The sequence below is a fragment of the Hypanus sabinus genome, chromosome 4 (assembly GCF_030144855.1).
Source record: "Hypanus sabinus isolate sHypSab1 chromosome 4, sHypSab1.hap1, whole genome shotgun sequence".
Lineage (NCBI taxonomy): Eukaryota > Metazoa > Chordata > Chondrichthyes > Myliobatiformes > Dasyatidae > Hypanus > Hypanus sabinus.
In genome coordinates this window covers 160,667,851-160,685,552 of record NC_082709.1, presented here as the reverse complement: position 1 = coordinate 160,685,552, position 17,702 = coordinate 160,667,851, and the positions used below count along the sequence as shown (strand labels likewise).

The 17,702-nt window shown below is 40.3% G+C and overlaps 1 protein-coding gene across 2 annotated transcripts in view; it reads right to left on the bottom strand.

Moving 5' to 3' along the window:
• The window catches only part of dcbld2 (discoidin, CUB and LCCL domain containing 2), a 98,686-nt gene that overhangs the window by 17,706 nt on the left and 63,278 nt on the right, over positions 1–17,702 (bottom strand). For both annotated transcript variants that reach the window (XM_059968616.1, XM_059968618.1), the window contains exons 6-11: positions 15,266–15,399; positions 8,480–8,520; positions 7,628–7,843; positions 4,657–4,781; positions 3,182–3,338; positions 78–197 (exon numbers count right to left, since the gene is read on the bottom strand). In XM_059968616.1, the coding sequence (XP_059824599.1) occupies positions 78–197; positions 3,182–3,338; positions 4,657–4,781; positions 7,628–7,843; positions 8,480–8,520; positions 15,266–15,399 (793 nt within the window). The remainder of the gene's footprint in view (positions 1–77; positions 198–3,181; positions 3,339–4,656; positions 4,782–7,627; positions 7,844–8,479; positions 8,521–15,265; positions 15,400–17,702) is intronic.

Below are 17,702 nucleotides of genomic sequence, written 5' to 3'. Positions count from 1 at the left end.
AATGGACTTGACTTGCTACGTTTCTAACGGAGTCACATTTCACTTAATAAAGGGCATCACAGATGGCTTTCGTTTACCTTTGGACACCTTGGGAGTCACTGAATTGTTCTTGACATCTGGTGTAAATGTAGTTTTTTCAAACTTTGGAGTGATTTCTGTCCTGAGCAAAGGAGGTCGAGATTGAGCTGGAGCTCGAGCTGCAACACATATCAGAAATTGTGTAGTAACACAAGAGAAGTAGTCAGGAAATCATTTAAATGTTTATTTTTATACAATGATTTATATAAATACATATAAAATATTTATTAAATTTGTGATGACTCTATCGAAAATACCAGTTTTCTTTTCTATACTCTGGAAACAACTCTATGGTTTTGTGTTTTCCTAAGGAAAAAACTGACCAGAATACCAATTATTGTACACTCGGAACCTCAACATGTAAGCAACAATGAAAGAACTTCCTACACTATCATTGACAAACGTGTTTGCACCAGTTGTCCTGAAACAGACCAAGTCAACAGTTCCAGAGAATAGAAGACCTGAGTACATCCATTGCCAAGGTAATACCATTAGCAAAAAACAAATGCACTTCAGAGAAAATCAGCATCAAATTCCCATCCCTGGGTTACCATTTAAAACAAAATTTTAAAAACCATGTTGGTGGTGCAGTGGTTAAATTACTGGATTACTAATCCACAGGCCTAAACTATCTATCCAGAGACTTGAGTTCAAATTCCGCCAAGGCAACTGTGGAATTTAAGTTTAGTTAATCATCTGAGATTTGGAAAAACAACAACAAAGATGATGTAAAAACATCTGGTTCCCAAATATCTTTCAGGGAAGAAAGTATCCCAAGCTTACATGATCTGGCCTACTTTGACACAAGACCAACCTCAGTTGGTGACTTTTAAATGCAACTCAGTTGTACTATTCCTGCTACATTCAAATTGAAGTAGTATACATCCTGGACCTGACATCAAAGAGCGACTCCCATTTTCCAACTTCTGTCTCATATTCATATTGAATAAAAAAACTAAAAAGAAAGCCAGTCTTCAGCCAATTTAATTTACTCCACTGGATACAGCAAAGGCTTTGGGAGCAGGTAACAAAGCAGGTGTGTTCCAGAACTAGTAGTGTCTTCAGCCAGGCTGTTACAACCTGGCATCTATCCAAAAATACTGCAAATTGCCCCCGTGCGTGCAGCTCACTTAAAGCAGGACAACTTCAATCCAGGTTGAATCAGGTAAAGAGAGCTAGATTGTGAATTAAAGAGAATGAAATTTGAGTGGGAACACAAACTATTAAGGAGTAGTAGACAATTTTGTTCTTACAATATAACTCAGTGCACGAGTTAATGTGGCTCCTGCATTGTTTTGCCAAAGACAGCCTGCTTGAAATATTATGAAGACAATTGCTTCAAGTAGACTGCCAAGATAAGGCTACCCTCAGGGTGAAGGAGCAACACCTTATAGAAACATAGAAAACCTACAGCACAATACAGGCCCTTCAGCCCACAAAGTTGTGCTGAACATGTCCTTATCATAGAAATTACTAGGCTTACCCATAGACCTCCACTTTTCTAACCTCCACGTACCTATCCAAAAGTCTCTTAATAAGAAAGACCCTATTGTATCCGCCTCCACCACCATTGCTGGCAGCCCATTCCATGCACTCACCAGTCTCTGCGTAAAAAACTTACTCCTGACATCTCCTTTGTACCTACTCCCAAGCACCTTAAGCCTGTGTCCTCTTGTGGCAGCCATTTCAGCCCTGGGAAAAAGCCTCTGACTATCCACACAATCAATGCCTCTCATTATTCTATATACCTCTATCAGGTCACCTCTCATCCTCCGTTGCTCCAAGGAGAAAAGGCCGAGTTCATTCAACCTATTCTCATAAGGCATGCTCCCCAATCCAGGCAACATCCTTGTAAATCTCCTCTGCACCCTTTCTACGGTTTCCACATCCTTCCTGTAGTGAGATGACCAGAACTGAGCACAGTACTTCAAGTGGGGTCTGACCAGGGTCCTATATGGCTGCAACATTACCTCTCGACTCCTAAATTCAATTCCATGATTGATGAAGGCCAATACACTGCATGCCTTCTTAACTACAGAGTCAACCTGCGCAGCTGCTTTGAGCATCCTATGGACCCCAAGATCCCTCTGATCCTCCACACTGCCAAGAGTCTTGTTATTAATACTATATCCTGCCATCATATTTGACCTACTAAAATCAACCACCTCACACTTATCTGGGTTGAACTCCATCTGCCACTTCTCAGCCCAGTTCTGCATCCTATCAAAGTCCTGTTGTAACCTCTGACAACCCTCCAGACTATCCACAACACCCTCAACCTTTGTGTCAGACCTTATATTCTATCTGGATAGACTCCACCCTGATAGCATGAATATTGGTTTCTCCTTCTAATTAAAAAAATCCCTTATTCCCTTCTATTCCTCACTCTGGTCTCTTACTTTTTCTCACCTGCCCATCACCTACCCTGAACTCTCTCCTCTCCCATCAGATTCCTTCCTCTCCAACCCTTTATCTTTCCTACCCACTAGGCTGTACCTACCACCTTCTCCTTCCCTCCTCCCACCTTTTTATTCTGCCATCTTTCCACTTACTTTCCAGTCCCGAAGAAGGGTCTTGACCTGAAACATCAATTGTTTCTTCGTTTCCATAGATGCAGCTTGACCTGCTGAGTTCCTCCAGTATTTTGTGTGTCACTTTTGTAGTGTAAATCTGTCAACCATTGTCAGCTTCCAACTTATTTTTCTCCCCTTTATCATTCTATATGAATGACCATGTTTACCATATATGAAAGCTTTACATCTGATAACCTACTCAACAAAATGCCTTGCCCAAGTTTATCCTGGCACTGGCCTAGTTTACATCTGTTTTTGACAAAGTTAAAGGTGAAGCACATGGGAAGAACTTACTTATTTTTGCTATGCCAAATTTGGCATTACCAAACTAGCAATATTTTCTACACAAGGTTTAGCAAGCTGTAGTCCCAAGTTGGATTTCAGCAATTTTAAGCCCTATAAGAATAAAAGTTTTGTTGCATTCCAACTTTGAAGGAGACTGGCACTTTTAATCACCAGAAAAGATCCTGCCATGGATATTAGAAGTTTCATGTAATTTGACTTTACCTGGCACTTTAATGAAGTCTTACCCAAAGATGGTTGGAGTGGCTGGCACCCCAATAGCTCTACTTTTAGTGCTGCCTTCTGATGCCACTGCACTGGATTGATCTGGATGTAGCGGGCCATAATAGGTGGGATGAAGTTGTTCCGAACCTCTTGGTAATTGTTAGCATTTCCTTGGAAAATCTGAGAAAAATTGAAAAAAAAAATCTGAAGTAGTTAGATTTTCTTTCTGATAGTGAATATGTTTCTATTATTTTGTTATTTCATTGTTTTTCCATTCCCACCCCCCTTTTTGTTGTACAACAATCAAGCTAAGATCAGAGTAGCAGATTGGTGGTAACACGGAAGACTTCACAATCCTTCTGCAACCATAAACAAATCCCAATCAAATGTTTCTTTCCCCCCTCATAAAACATGTAACTGACATCTCCAGCACAGCAGGTGGTAGATGTGAGCTTGTTCAATGGAGTTGCAAACTTGTCCAAAAAATTTCTTTCAAGAAGTACATTTCAAGAAAAACAGTGATGCTTTGAGTTTACTCTCAGGGCAAGCAGTCTCAGTCAATTACAGAATTTATCTAAACAGTTTGTATCCAGTATTATATCTGTGCTGTTCAGCAGAAGAACATTGGATCAGTGAAACAGCTGGAGTATCCGCTGGCCAGAAATGCTCCCTCACAGTGGATAAGGAGTTGGGCGAACACCAGGGCATCCAACTGAGTGTGTGAGGAATAGTCAGGGAGATAGTTACGAAACGTAGTGGAGTGCGGGAGCAGAAGATAAAATAAGATAAATATACTTGTCAGTATAGCTAACCACTTGTGCTTTCACATTATTTATGTGTAGGCAGATGCCTTCTTGTTGGATGGATAACATTGATTTATCAAAAAAAAATCGTAAGAATATTGGTTACATAGTATTCTCTCCAATCAGAATAAATAAAAGGAAAACTGCAGTCACAAATTTCTAGAGTTTGGAAAAGTGATTTTTTTCTTTGCATTATTGACACCAGGTTTTAAGATTCAGATTCACTGATTTTCCATGAAATCTATGATCAACTAGCCAAAAAAGAAAATCAAATGCTCTGAAAGGCACTTTTTGTCACTGTCCATTCATGAAAGTACATTTAAAAAAGATCTGTTTAATTTTAAAATCCTAAATATGTTTATGCAAAATATTAAAAATATTTGTGCAGAAAGTCACTTAGAAAGTCCTGTTTTCAAAATCTTATATCACATTTCTATTAAAGTACCTAATCTACATTGTTCAGAGCTTAATATTATTGAATAAATATTATAAATTAATAAAGCATTCTTGTTCCTTTAAATAACCCATTATGGTTATATGCAAAAATATGTGAACTGCATATGTCGTCGCACTACCACGACACGTGCATGCCTAGCTTAAAGCAAAAAGACGAAGATATACCCGCATTCCCAGACTCTCGTATCTTCCTTCAATTAAATTAATGTTTTTAAGTTAAAGAGCTTATCAATACTGACCTTGTCCAGGTCACTGTTTGGTTCTTTATAAACCTTCCAATCCTCTCCTTCATCACGGGATAGGATTCGGTATGCGGAGACATAAAAAGCATATTGACCCAGAGTGGAACCTGTAGTAATTATACCTAAGAATGGAAACAGCATCATTTTGTTTTATAAACAAACAGACTTCAAATGTTACTTGCTCAAGTTAATGAGGTTAGGTTAGTCTATTTCATTTATCTATATAAACAACTGAAATAATCAAAAACCTTGCACCAAAGTGAACTGATGCACAGTGTGTTTAAGGCCTGGAGCAATTTGCCACAGCGAGGCCTGGGTCCTCGTGTCACTCCTCATATTGCTTGGACAATCTAAATGCCGGCCTATATAGACTGGAAGGGCAGGGTGGTGAGAGTTGGGTGAGATTGTATTGCTCTGGATGTTGAGCTGACATGGAGAGATTCAGCAGCAAAATCTAAGCCCAGTGCAGTTCTCCGGCTGCGGGCCCGGTTCAGATGATTTAAATGCCCTCAGAGTGTCTGAGGGCTTCTCTCTGCATGATGTTAAGGCTGTGTGACTGCCGGGCTGCTGTGCTTTGTGTCTGCAAACTTGGTGGCAATTTGCCCCTCTAATATGATGAACTGAATACCGAGGCTTTGGGCCTACTCCGGGGATTTGGATCTAAAGACTCAATTTGGTTCTGATTGTTGTTGTTCGCTTGTATTGTTTATATGATTTGTTTTGTGCTTTTTTTCCTCTTTCCCTGTGGACATGGGGGGGGGGGGGGCGGGGGGTGGTGTTGGTCTCTTTTTAATTGGGTTCTTTCAGATTCCTTAGTTTGCAACTGCCTGTAAGCAAACAAATCTTAAGGTTGTATAATTTATACCTTCTTTGATAAAAAAAATTCACTTTGAAACTTTGATTTGCCATGGTTGTAAATGGCACTGTACAATGAATAGTGTCCTTATTTTCACATTTCTAGTCATCCCAACTTTGAAATTCTGATCCAATTCCTCCCTCCCATTGCCTAAAATCTAATTTTTTTTAAACTGTTCTTTCCAGTTATTACTTCTTGCAGTGTATCTGTTCAATGCTTGAGGAATCTCCTAAGTGCGCTTATTTCTATTGTGATAGTTCAGAATCAGCTGATAACAGTACCTACCAATAACATGTGCAGTAATCAATCCTGAAGCGGCTACATCAACTATTTATGATCATGACAAATTTAAGATGCTCAAATGAAGTGCATGCATCAGCAATAATAATCCTGTCACGGAACTTTTATGGCATGGAAACAAATCATTTGGCCCCTTGAGTACGTACCAGCAACAAACAAAAGCAATCCAGCTAATTGCATCAGCAATCTCCTCTAACTCTACAGGAAATCTTTGACTTTCAGAGACTTTTCAGCTTTGTTACCATTAAATTGGCCTGCAGTTCACCCTTGGCATTGCACTGCAGATCTTAACCATTCACTATTTAAAACACAAGAATCCACATTTCACTTTTGATTCATTTTTACCAATAATCTTCATATTCTGCCCCCTAGTTCTCGCCACCATCCAGAGGGAAAATCTTAAAGCTCTTTTGTATTGAAGTGTCTAGTGTACTGACTACCCTATCTTTATCTGTCATGATTTTAAATCTTTTTTTACCTAGTCTCCTTGCACTCTTTGTTCCAAGAACAGTCCATTCACATTATTAAAATTCTTTTTATCTCTGGAATCATTTTGGTAAATCTCTGCTACACCCTCTCCATAATCGTCACATTTTTCCTAAAACCCTGGCACCATAACTGGACATAACCTTCCTGTTGTAGCCAAAACACTCCCTGTGTTAGAAAGGTTTATCATATCTTCCTGGCTCTTATACTCTAATAATCCATTTATAAAGAACAAGATGTTGTTGCTTTTTTTGACAATTACTTAACCTACCCTGCCACTTACATCAAACAATGCACATATCTATTCTCAGATCTCTATATCCCTGTACTCCCTTTAAGTTTGATCTTATGGTCTAAACTTAAGTTGAACCTGATGGGCCTCCTCAGACTCAAAATATAGCACTGCATTAATCTTTGATATGCCACATGACCATCCACTTTCACAGCTCAAGTCTACTATCATCTTCCTCACAGGTCACTGTGTCTCTAGGTTTTACATCATCTGCAAATTTCACCATATAAAAAATATATTAATATATATCAAGAAAAGCAGAGATCATAATACCAGTCACTGGACAACCACATTCTGAAAATCAATTTTGTACTACTACTGTTTCCTGTTATGCAGCCAGCCTTGATGACGTGCTTGTTAAATGCACATTATCAAATGCATTTTGACCCTGTTACTTCATCAAAAACTTCTAACAGGGTAATTAGACATCCCTTTATTAAATCTATGCTATCCTTCCCTGAGCAATATACACTAAGGTAGGTGACTTCTAACCCTGTCTGTTTATTAATAGTTTCTATTGGTCTCAAACTGAGGTCAAAAAAGGAGGCCTTTAAGCCTATCTTTCTGTTAGTTTCAAAAAGGAAGACAAAAAAATAACATATTTGGTCAAATTTTAATTATGAAATACTAGAGCCAAAAGCACCATGATGCAGTGAGCACTAAATAGAGGTTGGAGAGGACTAGAAGAGGCTAAAACAGTATCACCAAGTGGACTGAGAGGCTTCAAAAGGGAATTGGATAGGCACTTGAAAGAGAATAAAATGCAGGACTATGGGGAAATCAGCCAAGGATTGGGACTGCTGGGACTGGTCTACTATGAAGTGTCATAAATTTAATAGACTGAATAACCTCATTTTATGCTTTAACAATTCTACAATTTTAAGATGAGGGAATCCATATTTTACAGCATAACCAGCTTCTCCATAAAGGGGTCTATAAGTTTTACTAGGTCTCCTCACAGGGCCATTGCACCTGAACCACACACCTGGACACAAGTTCAACCTCTGTTAAAAGGACAATTACTGTTAACCTACCTGTTATTTTCTTTTCCTTCTTTAAGTCTATTTGTAGCCACTGGGCTTCATCAGAGTGAAATGCAGCCCAGGGGGAGCCTGGCTTCTTCAGGCGTGCTTTTTCTGGCCCCCAGACATGGAATTTTCCTGAAGGATCATGCCACTGTAAAACTGAAGATGCATTGATCTGGCTGTCTCTAATGACGCCAGATTCCATTCCCAATGTTCCATAGCAACCTACAGACCATGTAATAAGCACCCAAAATCATCAGTTTTCACATGTACGTAAGTGTCAACCTTTACAAAATAAAAACACAAGCCAGTATCTTATAATGACGTAAGAATTACCCACTACTGGAGTTGGCTTGGTAGGCAAACTATCCTTTAGTAAGGCAAATTTTGCTTGGATGAGACCACATTCTACTTAGAGCCAAGAAGGAGGAAGCATCTCAATAATAGGTAAATCTACAGTGTTATCCAAGTTAAAAATCAGTGTTCCTTCTCATGAGAAAATTATTTGGTCCTTTATCCTTCAAATATAAATAGAATAAAGGCCCCCCTCAGAATATGAAACATTTAAATCATCTGTAAAAATGAAAGAATGCCTCCATTTAAACTGAGATAAAGTGATAACCTCCCTTGGAACTCTAACCAGCATGAATCACAGACCTGTGGAATAGAGAGAATTATATCTGTAGACCTAGGTGCCTGTATTTGGGAGGGAGGAGTATCCAAGCAAAAAAGATTAATATTTAACAAACAGCACAAATACAAGTTTATTATTGATCCCATCATTTTTAAATGAGAAGCTGAGTACTTAAAGCTGTATGTAGCACAAATAATTAAAGATGGTTATATTGGATGTACACTCACCATTGGTCTTGAATGTAAACAGATTAGCCGATAACGGTCCTCTGTAAAATTAAGGGAGACTGATAAGATTAAGTTATGCACCGGCAAAAAATTAAATTAGGTTACATTCAGTTTAAAATGCAGTATTGAATATTTGTGGTACATTGATTGAGGCAGTCTCGTTGGGTTTGAATGAGTTATCTGGAGATTTAATCCCACTGCCGTGGAATAAAGCAACAGAGAGGAATACAACTCCAAACGGTAAGGTATTTCAGAAATTATTTACAATACATAAACAGAGAATGAGGATTGTACGTCAATTCGCTGACTGGAGACATGTGCCCCAGGGGTCTGTTATTCATTATTTTGCATCCATCATCAAAGATCTTCACCATCCAGGCTTTCTTGCTGCTGCCATCAGGCTGAAGGTAGAAGAGCCTCAGGACTCACACCACCAGGTTAAAGAATGGTTTCTATCCCTCAACCATCAGGTCCTTTGAACAAAAGAGGATAACTACACTCATTTATTGAGATGTTCCCACAACCAATGACCTCACTTTAAGGACTGTTTATCTTGTTATTTTATGCACTTGTTATTTATTGCTGTTAATTTATATTTGCATTTGCAGTTTGTTGCCTTCTATGCTCTTCTTGATCTTTCATTGATCCTGATTACAGTAACTATTCTATAGATTTGCTGAGTATGCCCGCAGGAAAAAGTATCTTAGGGTTGTATGTGGTGACATATATGTACTCTGCTAATATAATTTATTTTGAACTTTGAACTTTAAATTATTTGGATGTTAATGTACATGAGGCAATTAGCAATTTTCCTGAGGAAATTAAATGAGGAGGTCTTAGGCTACATCCACACTACACCGGATAAATCCGTAACCGAAGCTTTTTCTCTTAGTTTTTACCCTCCACCCACACTAAAACTACGTTTTTGTCCCCTGAAACCGGAGCTTTCCACAAACGCTTTCCAGGGTGGGTATTTTTGAAAACGCTGCTCGGGCAGATCAGTGTGGACGGGGTAACTGGAGAAATCTGACAACGCTATCAGATAGCAGCACGCTATTTCATTGTTTTCTTGAACGCAACCTAACAATTTCAGAACAGACGGCAACTAGACTGAAGCCAGAAGAGTTAGAAATGTACTCACCAAATACTTTGACCCATAACTTACTGAATAAATAAGTATACTCACTTTGCCCTGTTTTCTGTCCTTGCTCATATGAAGGTGGTTTACCTGTTTATGGAAGTACTTCTCTGACAATAGATGTGTAACAGCCTAATGTAACATTGTATGGAAATACAAGATAATACTGATGCAGACATGTTTTACACATTTAACAAGGTGCTTTATTAATGCAACAGAGTTAGTCAGTTTTTCAATGTTCGTCGTCAGCCGGGTCAATCTGACTGTGAACTCCCTGTCGGTTGCCCCCATACGCTCCAGTATTTGTTTTTTTTTTACTTTTAAGTTCTGCTGCGCGAGAGCCAACAGCTGCCCGTCATTTTAAGTTTTTCTAGTCTGTAACTACACAAGCACGCACTTTTACGGCGAGATTCGACACCAAACATGTTGCTTGTTTTCGGTAGATGTGTCCTGCGCATGCCCAGTAGGAGGAGATTCGTCAAAATCTCCGTTTCAATGTGGATAGAGATATTTTCAAAAGTGCATAGTGTGGACGCCTATTGTTTTTACGTGAAACCAGCGTTTTCAAAATTATCCGGTCTCATGTGGATGTAGCCTTATTGACAGCGAAGCAGGTTGCAATGAATCACAAAGAGATGTCAACCAGTTAGGGAGGATGGGGTGAGAAATGGCAAATGGTTTTCAATTTAGGTTAAGTGTGAGGAGAGGGCTTACATAGTGAATGGCAAGCACTGAGCAATGTAGTGGAACAGAGGCACCTGGGGGTACAAGTGCAAAGTTCATTTCAAGTGGCAGCACAAGTAGACAGGAGGAAAAAGTACCAGAAAGGGAAATCAATGTTCATGCCATCAGGTTGGAGGCTACCTAGATGAAATATGAGGTGTTGCTCTTCTACCCGGCGAGTGGCCTCATTGTGAAAAAGGAGGACCGAAAGCCAGAAAGGGAATGGGGATAGGAATTAAAATGATTAGCCACTGGGAAATTCCACTTTTTGTGGATGACATGGAGGTGCTAGACAAAGCAGTCCTCCCCCCTCCCCCTATGGGGGTGGATCCTGTTGAAGATGATGGAAGTTGCAGAGGCTGATGGGGCGCTAGGTGAGGTTAAGAGGTACTTGATTCCTGTTAAAGTGGTGGGAAGATGCAATGAGCGCAGATGTCCAGGAAATGAAGGAGATGCAGGTGATGGCAACATCAGTGGTGGAGGAAGAGAAACCCTGTTCTTGAAGGAGGACATCGCTGATCTCCTGGAAAGAACAGCCTCATCCTGAAACAGTTGTGGCGGAGATGAATGAACTGAGAAAAGGGAATAAATTTTTTAAACAGGTGACATGGTAGGAAAAGGTGTAGTCAAGGTGGCTGTAGGGATTAGTAGGTTTATAAAAGATATTGGTAGATGCTTGTCTCCAGAGATGGAGACAGAAAGATTGAGAAAGGGAAGGGAAGTGTCAGAAATGGACCAAATGAACTTAAAGTCAGGGTGGAAGTTGGAGTCAAAGTTGATGGAAGTGACAAGCTCAGAAAAACTCCCATCCACTACCACTAAACTCATTGTTCCCTTACCCAGCACTGTTCATTTCTACCTCCAAACCAAGATCCACAAGGAGGAAAGCCTTATCTTGGGAACAGATCAGCTGCATCTGTTCCCATGATGATGCCTCCCTTTCCAGGACATTAGGAATGTCCTTCTTCTTCAAAGAACAGGGTGTCCCTTCCTTCACAATTGATCCCTCAGTTCAGTCTCTTCCCACCTACATCTGTGACACTTCACATACTCTCGACTCCTCAATTCCCAGGCCTGGATCGCCTCACCTTAACTCTGGATGTCCAGTACACTTCTATCTCCCATGAAGAAGGCCTTAAAGCTCTCTGCTTCTTTCTCAACGAGAGATCTTGACAGTTACCCTCCACCTATCTCATCTTCCATCTAGTAGAACTGGCCCTTACCTGTAACCGTTTCTCCTTCAGCTCTTCCCACCTTATCCAAAGCCAAGGGGTAGCCATGGGCCTTAGCTATCTCTGCCTTTTTCATTGGGTACATAGAACAGTCCATGTTCCAAGCCTTCCATGGTAATGCTTCCCAATTATTCTTGCACCACATGGACAAGTGCATTGGTGCTGCTTCATGCACCATCATGAGCTCATCAACTTCAACACCTTTGCTTCCAAATTTTACCAGCCCTTAAATTCATTTGGTCCATTTCAAATACCTCTCTCCCCTCTTTTCATCTCTCTGCCTCCACCTCTGAAGACAAGCACAATTGATATCTTTTACAAACCTACAGATTCCCATGGTTATCTTGACTGTATTTATTCCCACCCTGTCTCCTGTAAAAATGCCATTCTCTTTCTCAGTTCCTTCAACTCCCAGGATGAGGCTTTCCTTTCCAGGACAGAGTTGTTCCCTTTCCTCAAAAAAAAATAAAAAGGGGTTTCCCTGCCTCCACCATTGATGCTGCCCTCACCTGCATCTCTTCCATTTTCTGGACATTTACACTCACGTCATCTTTCCACTGCTTAACAGGGATTTTGTTCCTCTTGTTCGCAGCTACCACCACATGAGCCTCTGCATCCAACATTATTCTCTGCAGCTTCACATCTTCTGTGAGATCCTACCACCAAACACATCTTTACCTCCCACACTCCACTATCTGCCTTCCTTAGAGATCGCTTCCTCAGCGATTCCTTTGTTCATTCATCCCTCCCCACTCCCTCCTGGCACATGTCCCTGCAAGCAACAGAAATACTACACCTGCCCAGACATCTCCTCCATCACCTCCATGGCCTCTCTTCTGTCACGATGAGGCCACTCTCAGGGTGGAGGAGCAACACCTCATTTACTGTCTAGGTAACCTTCAAGCTGATGGCATGAATATCTGTTTCTCCTTCCAGTAATCTTCTCCCTGCCCATTCCCTCTTCCTCTATTCACCACTCTGACCTGTTACCTCTTCTCCTCACCTATCACTTCCCCCTGGTGCCCCTCCTTCTTCCCTTTCTCCCATGGTTCACTATCCTCTCTTAGCAGATTCCTTCTTCTCCAGTCCTTTACCCTTCCCACCCACCCAGCTTCATCTAGCACCTGCTAACTAGTCATCCTCCCCCTCCGCCCCATCTTTTTATTCTGGTGTCTTCTCCCTTCCTTTCCAGTCCTGTTGAAAGGTCTCAGCCTGAAATTTTGACTCTTCCCTTATTTCCACGGATGCTGTCTGACCTGCTGAGCCCTTCAGCTTTTTGTTTGGGTTTGTACGAGACTTCCAGCATTTGCAGAATCTCTTGTGTTTGGTATTTTGGTCACCCTGTTATAGGAAAAAAAACATTTTCAAGGTGGAGAGGGTGCAGAAGAGATTTATGAGGATACTGACTGCACTAGAGGGCCTAAATTATAGGGAGAGGTTGGCTATGCTGAATCTTCATTCCCTGGAGTGTATGAGGATGAGAGGTGACCTCCTAAAGGTTTATAAAGTTGAGGGGAATGGGTAAGCCTTCTCTCCAGGATTGGGGAATCCAAAACCAGAGGGCACAGGTACAAGAGGGGAAAGAATTAAAAGGAAAACCAAAGTCATAGAGTCATTGAATCCTACTGCACATAATCAGGCCTTTTGGCCCATTAAGTTGGTGCCAGTTTGCTAATGGCATGAACATCTATTTCTCCTTTCCTCAGTGCCATTTAACTGATCCCAGACCATAGCCCTGTATCCCATCCACGTACCTATTCAGGTTGTTACAATTTAATCTTCATTTGCCAATTCCAATGGCAGCTCAGTCCACACACATATCACCCTCTGAGTGAAGGAATTCCCCTCCAGATTCCCCTTAAGTATTTCATCTTTCACCCTAAACCTATGATTTTTAGTTCTAGTCTCACCTAACCCAAAGGGAAATAAACTACATGCATTCATCCTATCTACACCCCCTCATTATTTTGTCTACTTTTATAAGAGCTCCCCTTCCTCTGCATTCAGGGGAATGAAGTCCTAACCAATTCAACCTTTTATTATGACTCAGGTCTTCAATTCCCAGCAACATCCTTGTAAATTTTCTCTGCATTCTTTCAAGCTTACTGATACCTTCCCTGTAGGTTTAGTGGCTAGAACTGCACATTTCAGCCTCAACAACTTCTTCTACAACTGCAACGTAAAAATACAACTCCTGTAGTCTGTTCCCTGATTTATGAAGGCCAATGTGCAAAAAAGTTCTTTTTTATGACGCAATCTACCTGTGATTCCAGTTTCAAAGGATATTGGATCTGTATTCCCAAGCTCCTTTGCTCTACCACTGCCATTCACTCTGAAAGCTTCATGCTGGTTTCAGAGATAAATTCCTTACACAGAGGTCAGCGAGTACCTGCAACAAGCTGCCAGAGGAAGTGATTGAGGAGTGTACAAGTTTAGCATTCAAGCAGCGTTTGGGTAGGTATATGGTGGAGAAGGGCTTGGAGAGTTCTGGGCTGAACGCAGACAATTGGAGCTATCAGGGAGGTGCTCTGACTGGCAGTGGCTAAATGGGCTGAAGGACCTATTTCCATGCTGCATTATGGCTCAATAAGGGAATTGACGTTGGGCTAACCTGGTACATGGGCAGATGTTTTGAAATATTTAACAAGTATATATTATACTGAGCTCTTCAATTACTATTAAATTAAGAAATGAAGCCACTGGTAGCGATCAATAGAGATGCATATACAATTGCAAAGGTAATGTCATTGAACAGGATGATGGAAGAGAGACAGGCTACCAGAAGATATTTCTGATCTTAACACAGATGACAGATATGTTAAAGAAATTAAATATTCTCCAGCGAAATGCATGCGAATCTAGAGATGAGAATATTGAATAATGTGAAGAGGAACAGTTCTTATCATGTAAAGGGTCAAAACTAGAAGATACAGATATAACATGACTGACAAAATAACCAAAGTAGCCATAAAGAACTTTCTTCTTTTATGCAATAGCTGGTTCATTTCTAGATTACACTGCTTGATAGATTTAACCAGGGGTTTTGAAAGGAATTAGATGAATATTTGAAGGAAAAGAAAACGCAGGACTCAAAACAAGGGTGTGGGACCAGATTTTCTGATATAGATTCAAAGGGCTGAAAAGCATTCTGCTGAGTTTGATTCTACTAAATCTGTGTGTCCATTGTTGACTGTAGCTGGCTTTATGACCAGAAGCCCAAGAAGGGGAGAGATGAGACAATTTGTGTAGCCCTGCATACTCAGCAGTTCTAATGTTATAATGTTCCTTTCCTTTTTAGCACATTCTCTGCCTGTCATCTAGCCAGGGAAGGAATGCAAAGGAGACTGCAGACCAAAAGCAGTTATTATCCTATAGCTGGGTTAATTATAGCACTGGGGGTGGTGGGTATGAAGTTTCTAGATCTTAGGAATGTTGATGAGTGATGTCTGATACCAGCAAAGACGTGGATAGTTGCAGTGGGGATGAGTATCCAATAGTGGATGGGAGAAAAGGTAAACCTGCTGCATCAAGTGGAATAGATAAGTTCCAAAGTTCTTATCCAATACCAATTATCACTTCTTGGTGCTTACTTTTACACATAAAACAAAATATTTTTACTCTATTTATATACATGACAATTTTATAAGATTATGAATCTCCCCTACCCATTTTTTTCTTAGTTTATGTACTTACAGTTTCGAGGACACATTATTTGCAAGAGTGCTTTCATAATATGGAATGCCTTTACTGATCACAACATTGATCCGGCCACCCAGAAAATTAGACACTACACCAGCATGAACACCAGCCATACATAGCAACGAAGACTGAAAAAGAAACAACAGTCAATGTTCATTGTGCACATTAACTCACTGCAGATTTATACAATAAGTTACAGGCTTGAATCGTGACTGGTTTCTCTTTCCTTTAAAGACATTGTTTTATTTAGAAACATTGATTTTGACAAATTATTCACAGTGCTGGCAACTCAGGGATTTAATACCTGAGAGATCAGTTAAAGATGGTGGATTTAGGAATATGAAACAAATTAAATTATTTGTTTTTACACAGAAGTTAACATGTTTGCAGAATACGTTACCAAAGAGGACCTCTGAGAGCTAGTCAGAATTCCTGAAAGTGGAAGAAGTTGGGGGGATGCATTAAGACAGACAGCAGTGCAGTGGAAATCAATCAGAAAACTAACATTTTGGAATTTCCAAAGGGATTATCTCAATTTCCTGTTAAACTTCAGATGAACCTTAGGGGACCAGTATAAATGGTTAAAAGTGCTTATTTATATTGTTTTTCCAAAGTTTCTGAAAAATTTCCACTGGGAGGAAATTGGGAGAACCAAGCAAATTTTTCCCTCAAGCACGATAGGCCTAATGACTTTTTTCTGCTCTTAAAATATCCTGCTGGTTTATATTGTAATATAATGATGTAAGCTAAATTCTTGTTGATCACAATGTAAGCTAAAACTAAGTGTTTTTTTGCATTTTTAAAATCAGTACCTAGGAATTCATTCCAACTTTTTATTGGACTGTCACAAAATATAAGAACTCAGCAAGTCAGGCAGCATCTATGGAGGGGAATAAATAGTCATGACTTCATCAGGATCCTTCATGCTGGTTTGACTCCATAGGTGCCTCCTGACTTGCTGAGTTCTTCTAGCATTTTGTCTGTGTTGCTCAGGACTTCCAGCATCTGCAGAATGTCTTGTTTTTGAATGCATAGTGCCTGGACAATACATATTGTGAGACATCCTACTAGCATGGATAAAGCAGTGAGTGGCTGACTGGCAGGAGGCAAAGAGTGGGAATAAAGGGAGCCTTGTCTGGTTGGCTGCCGGTGATTAGAGGTGTTCCATAGGGGTCTGTGTTGGGACCGCTTCGTTTTACATTATATGTTGATGACTTGGATGATGGAATTGATGACTTTGTTGTAAAGTTTGCAGACAATATGAAGATACATGGAGGGGCAGGTAGTTCTGAAGAAGTAGAGAGGCTACATTAAGAGAATGGGCAGATTAGGAGAATGGGTAAAGCAATGGCAGATGGAATACAGTGTTGGAAAGTGAATGGTCATGCATTTTGGTAGAATAAGTGAAAGGGCTGACTATTTTCTAAATGGAGAAAAAAATACAAAAGAACTGAGAAGCAAAGGTATTTGGGAGTCCTTGTGCAGAATTCCCTAAGGTTAATTTATAGGTTGAGTCTGTGGTGAGGAAGGGAAATTCAATGTCAGCATTCATTATGGGCGGGGGGGGGGGGGGGGATAAAATATAAAAGCAAGGATGTAATGTTGACATTTTATAAAGTACTGGTGAGGCCTCACTTGGAGTATTGTGAACAGGTTTGGGCCCCTTATCTTAGAAAGGATGTATTGAAACTGGAGAAGGTTCAAAGGAGGTTCACAAAAATTATCCCAGGATTGAATGGCTTGTCATATGAAGAGCATTTGATGGCTCTGGGTCTGTTTTTGCTGGAATTTAAAAGAATGAGGGGTGACCTCACTGAAACCTATTGAATTGTGAAAGACAGTGATAAGAGTGGATGTGGAAAGGATGTTTTCTATGCTGGGAGAGTTTAAGCCCAGAGAACACAGCCTCAGAATAGAAGTGCACCCTTTTAGAACAGAGATGAGGAGGAATTTCTTTAGCCAAAGAGAGGTGAATATGTGGAATTCGTTGCCAAAGGCAGCTGTGAAGGCCAAGTGTTTATGTATATTTAAGGCAGAGGTTGATCAGGGCATGAAGGCAGGAGATTGAGGCTGACAGGCAAATTGGATCAGTCATTATGAAATGGCAGAGCAGATTCAATGGGCCAAATGGCCTAATTCTGTTCCTATATCTTATGGTCTCATGCCCCAGGTTCCTTGGGCAGTTGCACGACTCTTTCCTTGAGTTTACACCAAGAGCAAGTCAGTTCAACCATAATTTGTGTCAACCATAGGATTTGGGATCATACTTCCATCTCCCATGCATAGCCATTATCTTCTCTAGGACAACAACTCATTACAAATAAACTTTCATACAATCAACATATTATAAGCAAATAGATATACAATTGATTTACTAAATGAAGTTCGTAGACTGATTAGTTAAATGTTGATGTCCAACTAAAACCAGGTC